Below are 19,888 nucleotides of genomic sequence, written 5' to 3'. Positions count from 1 at the left end.
GATACTAGGCCTGTGGTATGACTAATGCGGGAGGGGGTGTACTGGGGTTGAGCCGTGAGTTTGGAAGGGGATACACTAGGATTGAGGTGGGAGGAGGTGTATTAGGACTGAGGTGTGGGTGTAGGAGGGGGTGTACTAGGGTTGAGGTGTGAGTGTAGGAGGGGGTGTACTAGGATTGAGGTGTGAGTTTGGGAGGGGGTGTACTAGGATTGAGGTGTGAGTGTGGGAGGGGTTGTACTAGGATTGTGGTGCGGGTGTAGGAGGGGGTGTACTAGGGTTGAGGTTTGAGTGTAGGAGGCGGTGTACTAGGATTTAAGTGTGGGAGGGGTGTACTAGGATTGAGGTGTGGGCATGGGAGGGGGTGTACTAGGATTGAGGAGTGAGTTTGGGAGGGAGTGTACTAGGATTGAGGTATGGGTGTGGGTGGATACTAGGCCTGTGGTATGACTCATGCAGGAGGGGGTGTGCTGGGATTGAGCCGTGAGTTTGGAAGGGGATACACTAGGATTGAGGGAGGGGTGTACTACGACTGAGGTGTGGGTGTAGGAGGGGTTAAACTAGGGTTGAGGTGTGAGTTTGGGAGGGGGTGTACTAGGATTGAGGTGTGAGTTTGGGAGGGGGTGTACTAGGACTGAGGTGTGAGTATGGGAGGGGGTGTACTAGGATTGAGGTGTGGGCGTGGGAGGGGGTGTAGTAGTATTGAGGTGTGGATGTAGGAGGGGTTGTACTAGGGTTGAGGTGTGAGTGTAAGAGGGGTTGTGCTAGGGTTGAGGTGTGAGTGTAGGAGGGGTTGTGCTAGGGTTGAGGTGTGAGTGTAGGAGGGGATGTACTAGGAATGATGTGTGGGTGTGGGAGGGGGTGTACTAGGACTGAGGTGTGAGTGTGGGAGGGGGTGTACTAGGATTGAGGTGTGGGTGTGGGAGGGGGACGCTAGGACTGAGGTGTGTGTAGGATGGTGTGTACTAGGATTGAGGTGTGGGTGTAGGAGGGGGTGTACTAGGATTGAGGTGTGAGTGTAGGAGGGGGTGTACTAGGATTGAGGTGTGGGTGTAGGAGGGGGTGTACTAGGATTGAGATGTGAGTGTAGGAGGGTTTGTACTAGGATTGAGATGAGGGTGTGGGACGGGTTGTACTAGGACTGAGGTGTGTGTTTGGGAGGGGGTGTACTAGGAATGAGGTGTGGGTTTAGGAGGGGGTGTACTAGGACTGAGGTGTGGGTGTTGGAGGGGATGTACTAGGATTGAGGTGTGGGTGTGGGAGGGGGTGTACTAGGATTGAGGTGTGAGTTTAGGAGGGGGTGTACTAGGATTGAGGTATGGGTGTGGGAGGGGGTGTACTGGGATTGAGGTGTGAGTTTGGGAGGGTATACACTAGGATTGAGGTGTGTGGCAGTCAGATGGGACAGGGAAAGCAGAAAAACAGTATGTATCTTTATTTCCTGATGAACAGCAGTTCAATTTCATCGAAAGCGGTCGAAATTTTGATGATATTTTTGCGCAGCATGGGTTGAAACGGGTTCAAAATATACATTCCACTTCCATCCCAGCCGATAGGTTTTAACTGTTATTGATCAAGAAACAAGGAATATTCTATCTATCACATTTTTTACACCTTTCATTTATCCCAGTTTGGATTTGTTACTCAATTTAGTATTGGTATAGTTTCCCAGCTAAACACAATCCTTAAAATAAATCAATATGAAGTAAGTAGATTTAATTAATATCGACTCTGATCGATACACTCCAGTGAGACGAGTGTTTCCTTCACCATTTTATAAGGCTATTTCTACCAGAGTTGTCGTTCCTGAAATCCTTCATATCTTTCCTGCCACTGCTGTTATCCGATTTATCAAAAATGAGTGGAAAATAAAACATTTTGCTTATTCAATGAAAATGTCAATTATATTTTCACTGTAAAACCTTATATTTCAATACAGAAATTTGATAAAGACTTGGTAACCATTACAAATCTATACTCTGGTGTATTGAACATATTCTTATCATCTCAGTAATGCTATCATCTATAACTTAATCATAGTCAACAGATGGTGGATTATATGCCCTACATATTCTACATTTCCTTATAATTTCACTGATAAAGTTTCTCCATTGGATTGTATGGGGATATAGCTCAGTGGTAGAGCATTCGACTGCAGATCGAGAGGTCCCTGGTTCGAACCCGGGTGTCCCCTAAATTTTGATGTTTTTTGTATTATTAAGGAAGGGCGCGCTCTGACATATCCTATGTAATAAACATCTGTTGTAAAAAAACACCAATCGGTTTTGAAACATACAGTATGTCGAACGGTGATTTAGTTGGGTTTTGCGTTCTTGCAACTTCTTAGGAGTCAAAAAATCTAATAGCAACTGGTATACCAATAGGGACTTACTATGTTCTTCTCATGGCTGATTCGTGTTTGTTTTCGTACGGCACTGAACTAATCTAATTTGTACAAGAGATTATCAAAATAAGTATCACAAACCTTATCATATCCTTCACATTCATTTCTAGATATTTCGATGATAGTTCGTCAAATTTCAAGAAATGCAATAGCCACCGTACCAACCAGAACCGAAAATCAAGAATATGAAACCTCGTTATTTCGATATTCGAGATCTTGCTGCCAGTGTCAAGATTTCTGTGACAGATATTATTGATAGCTGGCAGATGGATGTACAACACATGGTTTTGAGAGTCGATAAAGAGGAAGCATATGGTTGCCATTACAATCTCACTCGGAAATATGTTCTTTCCCTGTCTTTCCTTGTGCGATATGAAGTTTGATGTGTTTGATGTCTGGATATTTCGTTGTCATAAACCTGGCTCTCATATCACAATGTGACATTTCTTACTTGGATTTACCAATACCATGAGTGTCATTGACGAAGCAGAAGACGCGTACATTTGCGGAACACTTGGTCCAACTCTCTTTGTATTTGTTCACCAATGTTTTCTTTTCCTTCTATTGTGAATCTATGAATGATTTTAGGAATACAGTTATCCTCAATCATATTTATGCTTTAGCAATCTTATAACGATTGCTCTTGTTTTTTATCCACGATCAAACAAGTTTTTCATGACATGATGTTATAAAACTATTTACCGGAATTGTACATCTGTAAATGAAGACAAGATAGTCCCCAGTAAATGTACTGACAAATACATGATTCTATACTACATTTATAATTAAGTAGATTTAAAATTTTACATATATGAACAAAGCAGGAGTTGTTTTGTGCATAAAATTCCGTTTATCATGGTTTTTACATGTGGTGAAATGTCTTTTCGTAGGTTACATTTAAAAGCTCATTGAGGTCTAAAGGGAGTGTGGAAAGATGGAACTAGCAAGGAGTAAACTTAAATGGCCACTTCATTTTCCGGACAAAGCGATTACTTGTTGGTTACCTCCTGTAGGTCGAGGTTGGTTTCTCTGCTGCTTTCCGTTAAGAGTGCTTAGGGCCTGCTTTATTGCATTGCATGATCATATGAGGCAAATAAAAGTAGAACTTCTACAGAACTGCAGAAATGCCGTCACATCTGTGACATGTAGATTCGATCTATTTTGTCACCCCACTTGGATGCACACAAGGAAGGTTTTATTTGGTTTTAGTTGTTTAGCTTCCTTCAATGTGTAGGCACTGACATCGCTAACCGTGTCCAGGAAGGACGAAACAGTTTTGGCTTTCCAGTATTAAATATTATTATATTAAAATGTGCTATTCATGAGTATGCTTTTCATACAAGCATGTGAAAGTGCTTGGTGGTTTACTCTACTGATAAAGTCTTCCGGGTTTGTCGTAACAAGGTGCGTGTCTTGTTTTACTTCATACACATGTTCTTGACGTTAAAACCTCTATCTTGTTCTAGCCCATAAACTGATCACGTAATTCCACAACACTTTGAGAAACACTTCTGTTTACCGCCATTTCAAATAATACGCTAAATGCAGAATCCGGATATACATCTGAAATGAGTCAGCTGTGAAAAGACAAGTTTTCAAAAGTGATTTACGAAAAGATTTGAATATACATCGCAAGATTCCAATACCGAAACAATTAATATTCAATATGAAATAATCAAACAGATATATTTGCAGTATGTTCAGAGAGTGTAATTATATATTTACACCTGCGTTGCATAGTCTCAGATGTAGCTTACTATCCATAAAGTGTGTATTTATCAATATGTATGCATGGCTATTAAGCTTGCACAAGAGTAAACGGTCATCATTGCACCAGTTGTGCTTAATCTCTTAATCTTATATAAACGTGATAAATAAATTAAAAAAAAAACACTCATCTATGTTACTAATCATTTGCACTTGGAACTATTTTGCTATCGTGGTGTTTTCAATGACGTGAAAGTGGAGCCACCTTCGGTATAATATGGCAGGTAATTTGAATTTGCTGTTGTTCTAGCGATGGTTATAGAATAATTTGCTTTTTTTGTTTGTTTTTCAAATTCTTATATAAAAATCTGGGTTATCAAGTGTAAAAGTAGGCTTTGTTGTTTATGTTCTGTACGTGCACATACAGAAAGTATTTTTAGAAAGTCCTTAAGCGAATGTTATTGATCACCCTATCCTATATTGATATCAACCTGTAATGCAATTTAACCAATCATACAGTTACAATATCACATAGTTTGATGAAGATAGTTTGTTGCGTGACTGTCTCACATGAAGTGTTTGACAAATAGACAACAACCGACTGGATGAAATGCGTTATTGATCTGAGCCCTAAACTCATTACTTTGTATGTATTTGATTTGTTAATACTCCCAAATTAGAAGAGGTAGCATACACAATCTTCTGTGGCCTGATGAAGAAAATTAAGTGTTTCCACCAAAACATTCCTTGTACCGATAGTAACATTAGCTAACATAATTTAGTGTGTTCAAAAGTAAAATATTAGGGGACACCCGGGTTCGAACCAGGGACCTCTCGATCACTGAGCTATATCCCCACACAATAAGTAAAGTATACATGACTTTATTTATATTGTTCTATGTCGCCACATCTGTGACATAGTCAATATTACCAAGGTTTATACACCAGATCAATAGGTCTTATCTACCTTGTCACTCTAGTAGTCTAAAGGTAGATAATCGATCCTTAGAATGACACAAGGACCCTCTGAAAATAAGAAGTTACTCAATAATACATATAGGTAGTGAGCCATTTCTGTGTGTTACAAATTATACCTTATTCCTTTATTCAACTTAAAGTCAACTTTCCCAAAGTCTTCACAACGTTGCAGTTCTCAAAACTTAAAAAAAGTAGTTTCTTTAACCGACGATGAATATCATAAGTTTCGAAATAGCTGTAATCTAAGATGACATATGAACACACTTCTCAAAGCCATTATAGTATTTAAGAATACCTTTACAACTCGAAAGCAAGCCGACCTCAAGGACAAGCTTATCCTGAAAACACACAAACATAAGCCGCGGCTTATCTTCGAGTTTTAAAGGTAACTAATAAATGACATCCATGATGGAAGATGTGATGCGTTATTGATAACTCAAACATTACTTAGAATTGTTTCCTTGGTTATTAGATGTACTAAGACCACTGACTTTCAACTACATAAGAAAATAATATTGTGGTGTCTCGATCAGAGCCGAGAAACCACAACTGACATTTCTGTAGAGTGGGTATTGATTTTTTTTCGGTTCTACAATATGATGTATCAACATTTAATACATTGATGCATTATTGCATATGTCAGGGATTATTCCTGATGTAATATACTGAGAAATCAATAATTGTTTTTTTGTTATTCATTTATTTGATGGTCTTAATCAACGATATCTTAGGTCCACTAACTGTAACAATTACCGCATATCGAGCTGCATTTATCTTCGAAATAGTATTTTTCGAAAAATCACGAAAATGCATCATCTGATTTCATACAAACTCATATTTCAAAGCTACCGAGTTAAAACAACATGATCTAAGTGTATAAATGTACATATTTCACTGAAATAAATCTAAATATACATACGTATACGTTCATCTTGTGTGCATCCATGAATGCTTCGCAATTACAATGATTATATAAAAGACACCTAAGTGAATGGCACCTTCTAATACAGATTTAGAGTTAGATGCAGTAGAGGCAAGTAATTAATAAAGTTGCACCAGGAAACTCCCTTGTCCTTCTAGGAATTGCCGGTGATGATAGGGACATAAATTGTGAAGCACGTGGGATGACGAAGAAAAGTGATCGAAAGAATTGACAACATCTAGATGGGGAGGTGCACTAGCCCCATAATTGGCGGACAATCTCGTATTACAAAATATTTGGAAGTATGCAGGTTGATGAAAATTATGGGGAAGTTGTACGGTCGCCATAGTGATCTCATTACTCTATTTCTATGCGTGATATGAATCTGGACGTGTTTGATGCTTGTTAGTTTGCCGTTGGTTCAGTTGTTGTTTACCTTGTTTTGATTTGAGAACATGACATTACTTACTAGGATCGTCCAAGGCGGGTGTCGTCGATGAATCTGAAGACGCTTCCGGAACACCTGGTCTTATTTTCATTGTATTTTTTCAGGTGTCTCAGTTGAATATATATTATGTTATATAAGACTGTAAAACAGAATTATAAATTGCTAGGAATTCAACATGTATGTTAATATATATTATTGTTTCCATGCCATATTTGGCTTCTAATGTATTTATATCGGAATATTATCTTCGGGTTGTTACATGTATATATCGAATATATATTGGTACGTTATATCATATCTTATATTTGATAAATGGTTGTGAGTTAATATGGATGTTTACATGTGATATGCATGTTTACATGTTAACATATATTACTATAGACAGTGCGTTTGCAGTTTTTACAGGTACTAGACAGTGATTATTCAAAGTAGATACTTACTTTTGTATGCATTGATTGAGGTATAATTCATGAGTACTGTTATAAAGGTAGTTCAGTTTCATATAGGTCCAGGTAAATATACCAGTATACTGATGTACACCGAACGACTTCGTATCAAAACTGTGATCGATAGTGCAATTCCAACACATCGTTGTGCCAAAAATTCAAAGGCTAATAGCATTCTTGTGCAAATATTGGAATACACTTAAACTTGTTTAACCTGCAATATTTTTGTTTGAGTCTGGCAAATTGAAAGCACTATAATGATTTTTCGTAGCATAAAGAATTACTGTAATCGACAGTAAAGAAATATAATTACTGTTTATCCCCTTCCATTTAATATAATAAAACATAATGAAGCTAATCTTACAATATGTATGCAACGACGGACAGGCTGCTTATAGTAGCTTCCTATACGATTCGCTCAATACAGTCAAAATATAACTACCAGTGATTCCCATTCCTATTTGTAATACAATACAGATGTGCCTCGTGTTTCTTTCTTCCTAAAATTTCGATAACTACACAATACCTGAAAAGTAATCAACCCTGAATTCACGTCAATTAATATCAAGTAGCAATCAATCTTGTATAAAGTTATCTTAAACCTACATAGAATAAAAAAAACATTATTAATAACTAGTACTGGTGATAATACATTGTAAGTGGTAATTACATTAAGCTCGAGTATCAAAGGTCATTAATTTTATTGTAATACAACGACAGGTATATTGTAGATGATAGACGCTCTGCGGGATGCCTTACACAATCTATAAAAGTGTTCTTTGTGTTTACAAGTAATAAAAAGCAATATTTTGACAGCATCGTTTTTCTTCTGTGGACATTAAAGAGTCTACGACAACAGTTCTTTTCCTATTGAACACACCTTTTCATCCAATCAATATTTGTTTCTGATGAAGTGTGATAACGACTATCGACTAAATACAATCTATTCATATTGTTCCAATCAATTACCTCTTATTGTTATAATGAGCGTCACACATAATGGTCATGATTAACCTGTAAACCCAGTACTTGTTCAATTAAGAAACCACAACCTCACGGATGGAAGCACTTGTAGCTGGAAGGTAGAAATCATCACCTTACGGAAGAGATCACCCGTTAAGCGGCAGGTAGGTATAATTTACTTATTTGATTTCGCTGGTGAAGACGGATCAATCTTTCATTAATTACTGTTTGATACTCATCTTGGTGAAATGTTTTAACCAAGTGTATATCTGATCATGTTAAATCTTCCTGCAAGGCAGCTATCACAAACGAGGTTAATCTGCTAATACATCTCAGCAGATATCTCCTAAATACAGTGTATTTCAATATAATTTTTTTAAACAATAGACAAAATATAGACACTTAGGATAAAATGAAAACGTAATTAATTACAAATACATGATATTTTGTGAATCATTTTTATTACTGGGTTAATATTTACATTGATTTTTCAGGTGTCACAAATACCAAAATTCCAAATTTTATGTAAATAATATAATATGCAACGTAATACGACAATTTATTACAAATGTTTTTGTTTATGTCATATGATATATTAACTGTAGATAATAATTAATACATATATCATGGACAACAAGCAAGTAAGGTAATTACAAATACATACGTTGTACACAATCAACAAGAACACCTCATTTGTAATGTATTCCGAATTCTGTAATAATGGTTATGTAAGGCTTTACTAATTGGATAATTGTCGTGATCCTATCCTCAGTATAATCATGAACTCTGACGTTACGTCATAGATGGCGGCTATCTTTCCGGTTGATACTGATGATCGACATCGAGAAACGTGTTATAACGACATGCTAAAACGTTCATTTGAGATATAATGATATTTTTGTGACATATTCCGATTAATTTTTCTCCAATCAAGCAAGTTTGTCGTTTATGCCAGCAAGAATGTCGATGAAGACGATAACCGTTACAGTATGTGGTATTTTTAATCCAGGGGTCAACTTCCGTTAATAATACCACATCTTAATAAAATTATATCACAAAGTATTGTCTCATTCCTTTACTGGATAAATTAGAGAATGATACGATATCCCTATCTCCATTCGAAAGAAACATAATGATACCTTTTGATGAGTGTCTGTTGTTTTATCAATCGACTTTACAAATCCGAGATAGACATGACGAATTTTGAATATGTACACAGAATCAATATAAACAAAAAATAAGACAGATAATCCACACAGATATAAATTTTCAGTCTTTTCAAATACTTAGACCTACATGATGACCTGTACCTATCAACACTTTAACTAGAGATGGAAACCATTTTATAATTCTTTTCATTTTATGTGATATTTCATGAAACTCGTCTCAAAGTTTTAATTTTTGCGATTAAATATATATATATAAACTCCTTTCATGATTTATTATTTCAGATCCAATATATCTGCTGAAAATATTTCTATGTTGATTTTGAATCGCTATATTTATTGATAGATACAATTTTCAATCTCATCATGGCAACATCACCAACATCACAATTGGAGCCGGAAAGTACAACGGAATCGGCACCAATGCCTGGACCAACGACCATCGAATTATTCATTCCGACTCTAACCCTCTTCATTGTTGGATTTCTTGGTCAGTGAGCCTATTTGACATAATTATTTAGTATAATCTTGTTGTATGGTGTTACAAGACTCACTTCATTAATTGCTTATGAAATAGAAAACATGGATTCTGTCGTCAAAACATGGCAAGATATGTTAATCAACATAACATACACTCTTATTAAACAGCGTATCTGGTATTAATATGAAATAGTTTTAGTTTTAATCAGCAGCGTATAGTAAAAATACTAATATAATTTTTATTTCTTCTTCTTTTAGCAATTACAAAGTATGTGTATTCACACCATTCTCAGGCATTTTGTCATTCAAATAAAACTATTTACATGTGCACTGCACACCGACGCTGTTAACCTGCGGAGCCCGATGTTTGTCATCTTCCATGTACATACATTTGTGCTATAGCTGGCGTAGAAATATAAAAGTACTTGCCACAACTATTAACATAAAGCGCGAACAATGTTCTTTTCTTATTTGTAATTGATCATTGTATTACAATCGTTAGAAGCGCTGTTTTATGTCTCGTTCCCTTATAGGCCACCGTATGTTCCACATGAATGAATGAAAACTTTGTGGTAACAAGTATATGATTCTGATAACATACGTGTATTTCTTGTTTCAGTGTTTTTGGTACTTTACTGTGTTAGCCATCGTCAGCGTCTATTAGCTGTATTTACCTGCAACAAAAGAATCGAAGTGATATCAATTGAAAAGGATATAACTGGAATCCCAAACAAGAATGAATCATTTCTAACGGCACGTGACCTTTATGCTCTGAAAAGACTGGAAAATTTCCAAAACAATATTTATGGACTTTTGAAAATTTGCATCGCGCCTAGCGTGTCTCTAATAGCCTGTCCTCTTTCTCTTCTCTTGTATGAACCTATTGTCAACTACTGTTGGCCAAAATCTGAATTCCCAATGCCGCCGAACATTAATGATGCTATTGGCTGTTTCCTTGTTCCCGCTGGGATGGTGTACGCTTTCATGTTTGGATTCGCGTTTCAACACGTATACCACCGTCATACCAAGATCGAAGACAATATCCAAGAGAAGGTCGGGATTATGAGGGAGCTTGTGTGGATCCTAAAGACCTTGAATGGCTTATCAGCTGTTTCCTTGCTCGAAGTTCTTGACATTTTAAAAGAACAATTGATCAGCGAGCTTTTGCAGGTCCAAGGCATAAACGACCAGATCAGGACTGGTAAGACCGTTACATATACATATGTAACTGAATTTTAATTACCCTTTTTTTCGATATTAATCTTTCAATACTTTGTAAGTATCCTCCCCCTCTCCTACCGCTAAATTCAAGATTTAAGGCTAGGAGTTTTCATTATTATCGTACAATGGCAGGTTTTCTTTGTCTTTGTCTCACCATCCCACCATGTGGTTGTTAAGGGAGGGGGTCCCTAGGGAGGGGGTCCCATTTCATTGTATGAATTCATATCAACAAACAAATCATTATGGGTGATACAAATTAATCATTTGTCCCCTTGTTTGATCGGTGGGGAATCGGAACATCGTGAGAAAAAGATTTAAATTTAATAATGTCCACCCAACGATCGTTTCTCCCTAGGGCTATTACATCGTTAAGGAAGTACGTTGTCCTTTGTCTAATGAAAGAAATTTTGATATCTTGATATTTTTTAAGTTAATTAATCAGATTTGTTTTTCCCATATCATCCATGAAGTCACGGTTGGTGTCTGTACTTCTGTCTTATCCACGATAGAGCACATGTACAAATTGTAATGTCTGTTAACCATGACATCAGCTGAAGCGTATCCACGTGGATAAATATGACATGCCCGCAGTATATATATGCATCGTCACAATTCTTGAAGTATTGGAAGTATTGGAGAATAAAAATCATTTAAAAATCTTTTACGGCACATAATGGCTTGGTAAGGCTCGTCGGGAATAATGAGCCAGAGAGAACTACCACGTGTCTGATCGGTGTCACAGGAAATAATGGACCAGGCACCCTTCGTGCCATTTCTTACAATCTTTAGCAAAGTAGAACAGAATGGAAATACTACTTAATAATCGTTATGACGTTTTTTCGTTTTTTGTTTTATTGGTTTTTTCACTTAGAGCTATTGTAGGGTAAGTGGTCCTGTTCTTCTAGAGATTTCCAACTTTTTCGTCTTGTATCACTGAAGATATACTATAAAAACGATAACGTTTTATTCACTTTTCAGCATACACTGTATTTTAATGCTATTCATATGTGTATGGATTTTTAATGATCTTGAGCGTGTGTACGTTCACAAAGCACCTGATACCAAATACAGACAGGTGTTTACATTATTGGCCTTGTTTTTGTTCTGGGTCTAGATACCTGGTCGATTTTATCGCTGCTGAACAAGACGATGGATAAGGCGGACAGAATATCAGGACACAACAGGGCAAGAAAGGTTAACACCGTTACATATATGGACCATTTGCAGGGCTCCGCAATCGACGTTGCCTTATACCGGGAAATCATGCGATGTCTCCGCACACTTCGGACTCTAACAGACTCTGGTCTGACCCAAGCGGGCATGCCATTGTTTCAGTGAGTAGTTTGATTAAAACGTCTGCTAAAATAAAATAACAGATAGTTTACATTATATACACCGACAATAGATATTCTAGAGTGAGAAGTAATCGCTGCTTCCGTTTGTCGTCAGTAAGTCAGATTAATTCCGAAATCGTGTAGTTCACATGCATAAAAAATCAAGAACAAACTGTAATTGATAGTTATTTTAAAGAAAGATGATTTTCATTCAAACGAAAACACAAGACTGGTCTGGAAAGCATTAATGAATTACGATTACATCAGGCAGAAAATGTATGTTGAGCAAGAAATGACCGAGGTACTTATATAAAAATGGGTAATCACAAACAGATGGAAACCTTTCGTGCTATATTTTATTGTCGCCGTAAGCACGCGTATTATTTCAGAACGAGGTACATTGTGTAAAGCACGTGGATTATAGATATTCGAGCGAGTTATAAAGAAAGTATAGAAAAGCCAAGTATCAAAAGCTATTTTGAATTTTGTTCTGTTTCAGTTGGTTATTCCTGGAGATACTGGGTTATTTCAGTTTTCTTGGCGTGCTCCTGGTCAGTGCCCAGTCTTACCATATACAGCTGGCAATGTGTGTAGTCACCGTGGCTTCCATCAGTCTCCTGTGTTTTGCTGTCAGTGATCTCGACTCACCTTTCCATGGTTTCCTTAGAGTCGACCTCAGCGTCATCAGCTCCATGGTGATGGAGCTTCAAATGCACGCGCGTAACCTGGGCGTGGTACATCTGACTGATGTTCATTAATGTACATATATGTTTATATCATTAGTTATATTTGTAATTGACTAGTACATGTATTGTATGTCTTGGCTAGGCAGACCAGAGCTTCTCTATTAATTTTGCGACCTCTAAATTTCTGCTGACTGCTAACTAACCAAAGAACTGTTTTATTTCATAGAGGAACGCCGGTGGCCATGTTGCCGTTTAAAATATCATCCTACCATGTATAGAAGTACAGTCGGTTAACAACCTTATGGAATGCATTAATTTTTTCCTACATGAAATTAATTTTTAATAGATAGTCCAAAGGACTTATAGCATTCACGACTTCTTTCCAGATCATTATTCTACGAAAAGAAATATGAATGCATTTTTTTAAAAAACTTTTTCTCCATTTCATGTGACGATAACATGCCGTCTTTTATTTAAGTTCCTGTCTTCAAACCCACGGACTCCTTTATGAATATTGAAGTTATATACGTACAAATATATTTGTAGGTAATGGAAATAGAAAACACGTGTGAGGCTGTAATGTACATACAAGGCTATGTAATTAAGTTGTATACCTAAGTCAAATCACTAACTGCCTACGTGGAGAAACAGTACATGCACGAGTACTTTCTATCATTTTCTTAGAATGTCACCTCCGTTTTCATTTCAAGTATTTAAAAATTAATTATTTATCTTTGTTTATCCTATCATTTAGCGATACGTGTAGTATAATATTAACACTTCAACTTAGTTTCCATATAAAGCTTTCCAACCCTGTCTGTATCAATAAAAAAGCTGAGGCGATTAGACAGTGTACATTGTATGTCCTTGTCTACTTTTCTGTATGTTAATGCGCGGTGTTTTTTTTTTTTTTTTTTTTTACAATCCTATTGTTTTGTCAACTTGTGAAAAACATGAAAGACATTTAGATGTAATGTTACGTGGAATATAAATATTTGGAAACAGTAAATATATATAACAATTCTATCATTTAATCTTGAAACTGTTCTGGTGCAATGGGCGTTGCCCATGAAGCCCAAATGTCGCCACCTACTGTTTGAAATAGTGGCTGATATATGCCGTTTTGTTATTTCATTTTTTTCACACAAAATCTCGATTCTGTGATGTAACGATAACTGATGTATTTTTGCGCCGTTGATTATCGTCTTTTTGCAGCACGAGAACGAAACAAATGTCACTGTATATCGAAAAAGACATATTTTCCTGCGGGCTGGGACTGGGGCTGGGCCTGGGGCTGGGGCTGGGGCTGGGGCTGGGGCTGGGGCTGGGGCTGGGGCTGGGGTTGGGGCTTTTTGTACACGTATACCATCGATGCAGAGTATGTCCATTGCTATACAAAACTCGATGGTGCTGAAGTATGTGTACATGTAAATCAGCCCTATAAGAAATACATGCCCATTGGATAAGCACATGCGACCTCGGCGGAATGTTTCAATACAGTTTAAAAATCTTTAGATGAATCCCTGATAGATATGTTTGTCATGTAGTTAAACGACGAATAAAACACATTATACCATGTAAGACATCTTAAGCTATTTTCACATGTCTATCTTTTATGACGTTATAATAACGTCATAATGTTTATGCGTGACGTCATATCCGGTATCAGATGCTTGTGAGTATTACGGAATGGTGATTATTTTTCAAGATATTTACGCAAAAAAGACTGGTAAGTAGATCCATAGCTTAGAGTCTGATACATGTATGCCCACAGAAAAACTTCGTTTATATGTACAAATAAGAATACTCAGTTGTATCAAGGAAAAAATTGTGTTTTCTCTTGTAAAGAGGTAATTTCAGCGCATGCGACTTTTCGTTCTTAAACTGGCGGACGCCATACGCCAAAGGAAATAAAGGGATTAGGAAAAGTAACAGTAACGTAATATGTGCGGTAGGCTTACTACATTCAGAAAATATAGCCGACGGAATTGTATTGCAATAATTCCTTCGCCCCTTCGTCGCGTCATAACAAAAATGCATCATTACATTGGAAATACATAAATATGTAAGCACATACACCTCAACACTTCAGCTGTAAAGGCGCAGAAGAACATTTGATATTTTTCCATTTCTCCGCATAACGTTCTTATGAAGTGTAAATCTTTAAATTATGTACCATTTCTGAAAACCTCGAGTGAGTATAAAATAAATATGAAAATGTATAATGAAAAAAAGATCGTTGACAATCGTTTTCGTGAGTACTTTTGTATATCGTGTGTAACGTGTGTACCTTCCCCATCGTGAAGCTTGATTTCATCATCTGAAGGTTTCAGAAATATTTTGAATCATTCAGATGTCCATTTTTTCATCAATGTGGGACTCAAATTTACAAATAAAGTGTTTGGTCTTGAAACTTGGCTGCAAAAATAAAGATGAAAATACTACCAGCATGAATTCATTATCCTAATGCAAAATAGTAAAAATGATAACGGGACACGCTGCTTTCCTTGTTTCATTTCAGGAGCAATTCCAGTGCAAATGGGAGTCACTAATTTATTATTGAAGTAATGAACTTCAAGTCTATTTGCTGTAAAAATCTAAACGAGCCATGAGTATCATTTTTAATGATGTCAGAACTGACAGCAAAACTTCTCACAGTCGATTAAACAGATTCGAAAACAGAAATCATCGCAAATGAAAAATAGTTGTAGAACAAGGTTATGAAAAATGGCCGAACCGGAATCAGAGACAACGGCTGAACCAGAATCTGAAACAACGGCTGAACCAGAATCTGAAACAACGGCTGAACCGGAACCTGAAACAACAACAGAACCAGAATCTGAAACAACGGCTGAACCAGAATCTGAAACAACGGCTGAACCAGAATCTGAAACAACGACTGAACCAGAATCTGAAACAACAGCTGAACCAGAATCTGAAACAACGACTGAACCGGAACCTGAAACAACAACAGAACCAGAATCTGAAACAACGGCTGAACCAGAATCTGAAACAACGACAGAACCAGAATCTGAAACAACAGCTGAACCAGAATCTGAAACAACGACTGAACCAGAATCTGAAACAACGGCTGAACCAGAATCTGAAACAACGGCTGAACCGGAACCTGAAACAACAACAGAACCAGAATCTGAAACAACGGCTGAACCAGAATCTGAAGCAACGGCTGAACCAGAATCAGAAACAACGACTGAACCAGAATCTGAAACAACGGCTGAACCAGAATCACAAACAACGACTGAACCAGAATCTGAAACAACGGCTGAACCAGAATTTGAAACAACGGCTGAACCAGAATCTGAAACAACGGCTGAACCAGAATCTGAAACAACGAGTGAACCAGAATCTGAAACAACGACTGAGCCGGAATCTGAAACAACGGCTGAACCGGAATCAGAAACAACGGCTGAACCAGAATCACAAACAACGACTGAACCAGAATCTGAAACAACGGCTGAACCAGAATTTGAAACAACGGCTGAACCAGAATCTGAAACAACGGCTGAACCAGAATCTGAAACAACGAGTGAACCAGAATCTGAAACAACGACTGAGCCGGAATCTGAAACAACGGCTGAACCGGAATCAGAAACAACGGCTGAACCAGAATCTGAAACAACGACAGAACCAGAATCTGAAACAACGGCTGAACCAAAATCTGAAACAACAACAGAACCAGAATCTGAAACAACGGCTGAACCAGAATCTGAAACAACGACTGAACCAGAATCTGAAACAACGTCTGAACCAGAATCTGAAACAACGACTGAACCAGAATCTGAAACAACGACTGAGCCGGAATCTGAAACAACGGCTGAACCAGAATCTGAAACCAATGCCGAACCAGAATCTGAAACAACCTCTGAACCAGAATCTGAAAGAACGGCTGAACCAGAATCTGAAACAACGACTGAGCCGGAATCTGAAACAACGGCTGAACCAGAATCTGAAACCAATGCCGAACCGGAATCTGAAACAACGTCTGAACCAGAATCTGAAACAACGGCTGAACCAGAATCTGAAACAAATGCCGAACCGGAATCTGAAACAACGGCTGAACCAGAATCTGAAACAACGGCTGAACCAGAACCAGAAGTAATTACTGAGCCAGAGGATGGAGGAACATCCAAACCAGAAACAGAAATGACTGTGAAACCGGAGTATCAAGTCACGTCGGAACCGGAATCGGAATTAACGTCAAATAATGAGAGTGAAGTGAATGCTGAATCTGAGAACGAACCAGAGATATTTTCAGAAGTTACCGGAGTATCGTTTCCCGAATCAGATATTACTTTGGTACCATTTGCTGAAATAACAACACCAGAAGTAGAAGCCGAGGCGGAAGCACTATCAGAGCCAACCGTTTCTGAAATAATGTGGCCTCCTTCCGCTTTGTTAATGTTAGGGGCCCTCGGTATGTACAAGTGGAAAATAAACTTTGTATGTGTAACCAATTAATGGAATTATATTAAATATCATTTGAATCTTAGTTTAATATGATACATTTAGTATTTTTTAGAAGTGTGTCTAAATTAGCTAGGCAAAAATATATAGAATTTACACTTCTTATCTGTATGTACATGTACCATTTCATAACAAAATTGCTGTATAGTTTTTGTTATATCTCAAATACTATCGATGTCAGATAAATGATATTAGCTGCACTATACATATGATCACCGGGAATGTCTAAACCTAATTGTTATTGATGTATTTTCAGGATTTCTAATGCTTTATCTTATGTGGCAAAGGAAGAGAATACAATTCAAACGACCAACTCGAAAAAGCGTCCATCCATCAAAATTTGTGTACAGCTATGAAGACTTTGCCAACAGTAATGCCGACCAACTCCCTTCTTTTATTACTGAAAGAGATAAGTATGCAATTGATAAGCTACGATATTTCCAGAACAACGGCCTCAGTTTATTATACATGGTGATGCCTCCAGCTCTCACACTTGTATTCTGCCCCCTAACTCTCTTTATGTATTCACCAATTGTCAACTATTTCTGGCCAAAACCATACTTTACAGTTCCCCCAAATGTGAACGATTCTTTGGGATGTTTCTTAGTACCGTCAGGAATGGTGTATGCTATCATGTTCGGTTTCGCATTCCAAGAAGTGTTTGAAAAACATACAAGTATAGACGTTAAACTAAAAGGTCAGACGTTAAGCATGCGAAAATTGGTGCTGTTATTAGACGCAATGGAATCCATTTCTCCCCGGACGTTTCTTCATGTTTTGTACACACTGAAAGACGAAATCGTCAATATAATATTCCGTATACAGTCCATGGAAAACCTGTGTGTACCAGGTAAGAGTTTTTTTCCTCGATATATTTATTTTTAATTTCTACACCATTTATCACTTTATATTTTTGTTGAGTATTCAATTTTAGCACAATTTGAACCTTTGATTTTTGAAATTATTAGAAATTCTTAGACTTGATGTGAATCTGAATGTTATTTGTAGAATCATTATTTGTACATAAGGTTATAACTTTAAAAATCAAATTTAATGTAGAAGTTTTCTTCATTTAAAACTTTTGTTGAGAGAAGTTGCATTTGTTTTCGAAAAGTTTTAGCAAATAATTTATAGTTTGTACTCCGTTGTTATATCGTTTCTCCTGCTTGTCTGTGATTCTATGTCCCCGTTTGTTGACAGTAAATATCTGGGGCCTGCTGAAGCCGTTGAACAATGACCAGCGCAAAAAGCAATCTCCAGTGGACCGGACAGTGTTCACTGAGGTGTTACACTGCCTCAATGACCTCAACGTCATGTCTGCAGAGAGTGGCTGTGTCACAGAACATATGCATGTATTTCAGTAAGTATCAGAGAATTCCCATCGCAACGTATAGTCGGTATTGTGGACAGTACGTACCACGACGGGAACACAAGGTAAGAAAATCTCTATAATTACTTACCGATGAGTCAAAAAATTGCATAATCGTTTCTAGAAGCTTCACAGCCAGTATGGAAATAACAAATCGATTCAAATGATTGTATCGGTTTATGTCCTTAGTTCTTCAGGAAAGTGAGTACTAGTATATTGCATGCTTAATTACCTTATCTGGTGGGGACAATTGAAACATACTGCAAGCCAGAACATCGCGTTACTTTATCGTAAGGCCGCCATTACCACAGAGTACAACCAAGATTCTCCTATGTGAATTATAGTTGACAAATTAAGCGATCCCTTAAACCTTGCTTTATCCACTAGAGTATTCAAGTTATCACCTATAAAAGAGGCCTGTGATCTCCCTGCTTGTCATGATGCCCCTGTTCTAAACAGGGTTGGTTTATATTTTAAAACGAATATGCTGGAATTTTATAAAACCGTAATTCAAAATGTAAACGTAACACCATTTAGAGCCCTCTAATGCGTATTATCTTAAACAGTTCGTTGTTAACTTGCATTACTGGCACCAAAGAGCCATAATTTCAAAGAAACCAATATACAGCATCGTATTATTTTTTAATGATTGCTTATTTGGAGACACCATTCACTTGAGGTGAATGTATAACGTATACCTTTTTATACCTATTACAGATGGATTTTCCTGGAGACGTTAGGTTATTTCAGTTTCCTTGGTGTGCTCCTGATCCAAGCCGACTCGTACCGAATGGAATTAGCAATGTGTATTGTCACTGTTGTCTCCATTACTCTGCTCTGCTGCGTAGTCAGTGACCTTGACTTCCCATTCCATGGCTTTTTCCTCATCGATCTCCAGATGTTGATCGATCTGATCGATTTTCTCACCACAACATCAAAAGACTTACAAACAAGAGTGGCCAAAGAAGAAGTGACTGAGAAGAATACTGACGTCCGATGAGGGTACCAGTGACGTTCTAATATTGGATTTACGGTTGTAGAGAGCAGTCCCTCTCGTTATTACCTTGATAGTGCCAAGTCTTGTGTGACAGTTTAGTGTTCAATCAATAGACCATGTACAATTAAACGATCTTTACCAAATGTATTGAATACAAAGTAAACAAATCCCAATGTCACATGTTTACTGTTTGTGCTGAATGCACTAACTTTATTAATGAATTGTGATTTATGAAATTTTCTTAGATCCCCGGGGATGAAGATGGGATTGGGATGGGTGGGGACG

General features: G+C 37.3%; 2 protein-coding genes and 1 non-coding gene across 3 annotated transcripts; all 3 read left to right on the top strand.

Moving 5' to 3' along the window:
• The first annotated feature begins 2,119 nt into the window (after positions 1-2,119).
• On the top strand, positions 2,120-2,191 carry Trnac-gca (transfer RNA cysteine (anticodon GCA)). The gene has a single exon. It is a non-coding gene; the product is annotated as a tRNA-Cys (tRNA).
• An 8,289-nt stretch (positions 2,192-10,480) lies between these two features.
• On the top strand, positions 10,481-14,218 carry LOC132548976 (uncharacterized). Its single transcript, XM_060212878.1, has 4 exons — positions 10,481-10,712; positions 11,847-12,066; positions 12,566-12,786; positions 13,968-14,218. The coding sequence occupies exons 1-4, from the start codon at positions 10,481-10,483 to the stop codon at positions 14,216-14,218; spliced, it is 924 nt and encodes a 307-aa protein (XP_060068861.1).
• A 1,261-nt stretch (positions 14,219-15,479) lies between these two features.
• On the top strand, positions 15,480-19,606 carry LOC132548975 (proteoglycan 4-like). The gene is made up of 4 exons (XM_060212877.1): positions 15,480-17,187; positions 17,494-18,087; positions 18,438-18,597; positions 19,324-19,606. Exons 1-4 carry the CDS (start codon positions 15,480-15,482, stop codon positions 19,604-19,606), a joined length of 2,745 nt encoding a protein of 914 aa, XP_060068860.1.
• The last annotated feature ends 282 nt before the right edge of the window (positions 19,607-19,888 follow it).

This window comes from Ylistrum balloti, unplaced genomic scaffold (assembly GCF_031769215.1).
Source record: "Ylistrum balloti isolate Yb309-2 unplaced genomic scaffold, AGI_CSIRO_Ybal_v1 Utg370038, whole genome shotgun sequence".
In the NCBI taxonomy this organism is placed as follows: Eukaryota; Metazoa; Mollusca; class Bivalvia; order Pectinida; family Pectinidae; genus Ylistrum; species Ylistrum balloti.
This window is presented reverse-complemented; position numbering and strand designations above follow the sequence as displayed.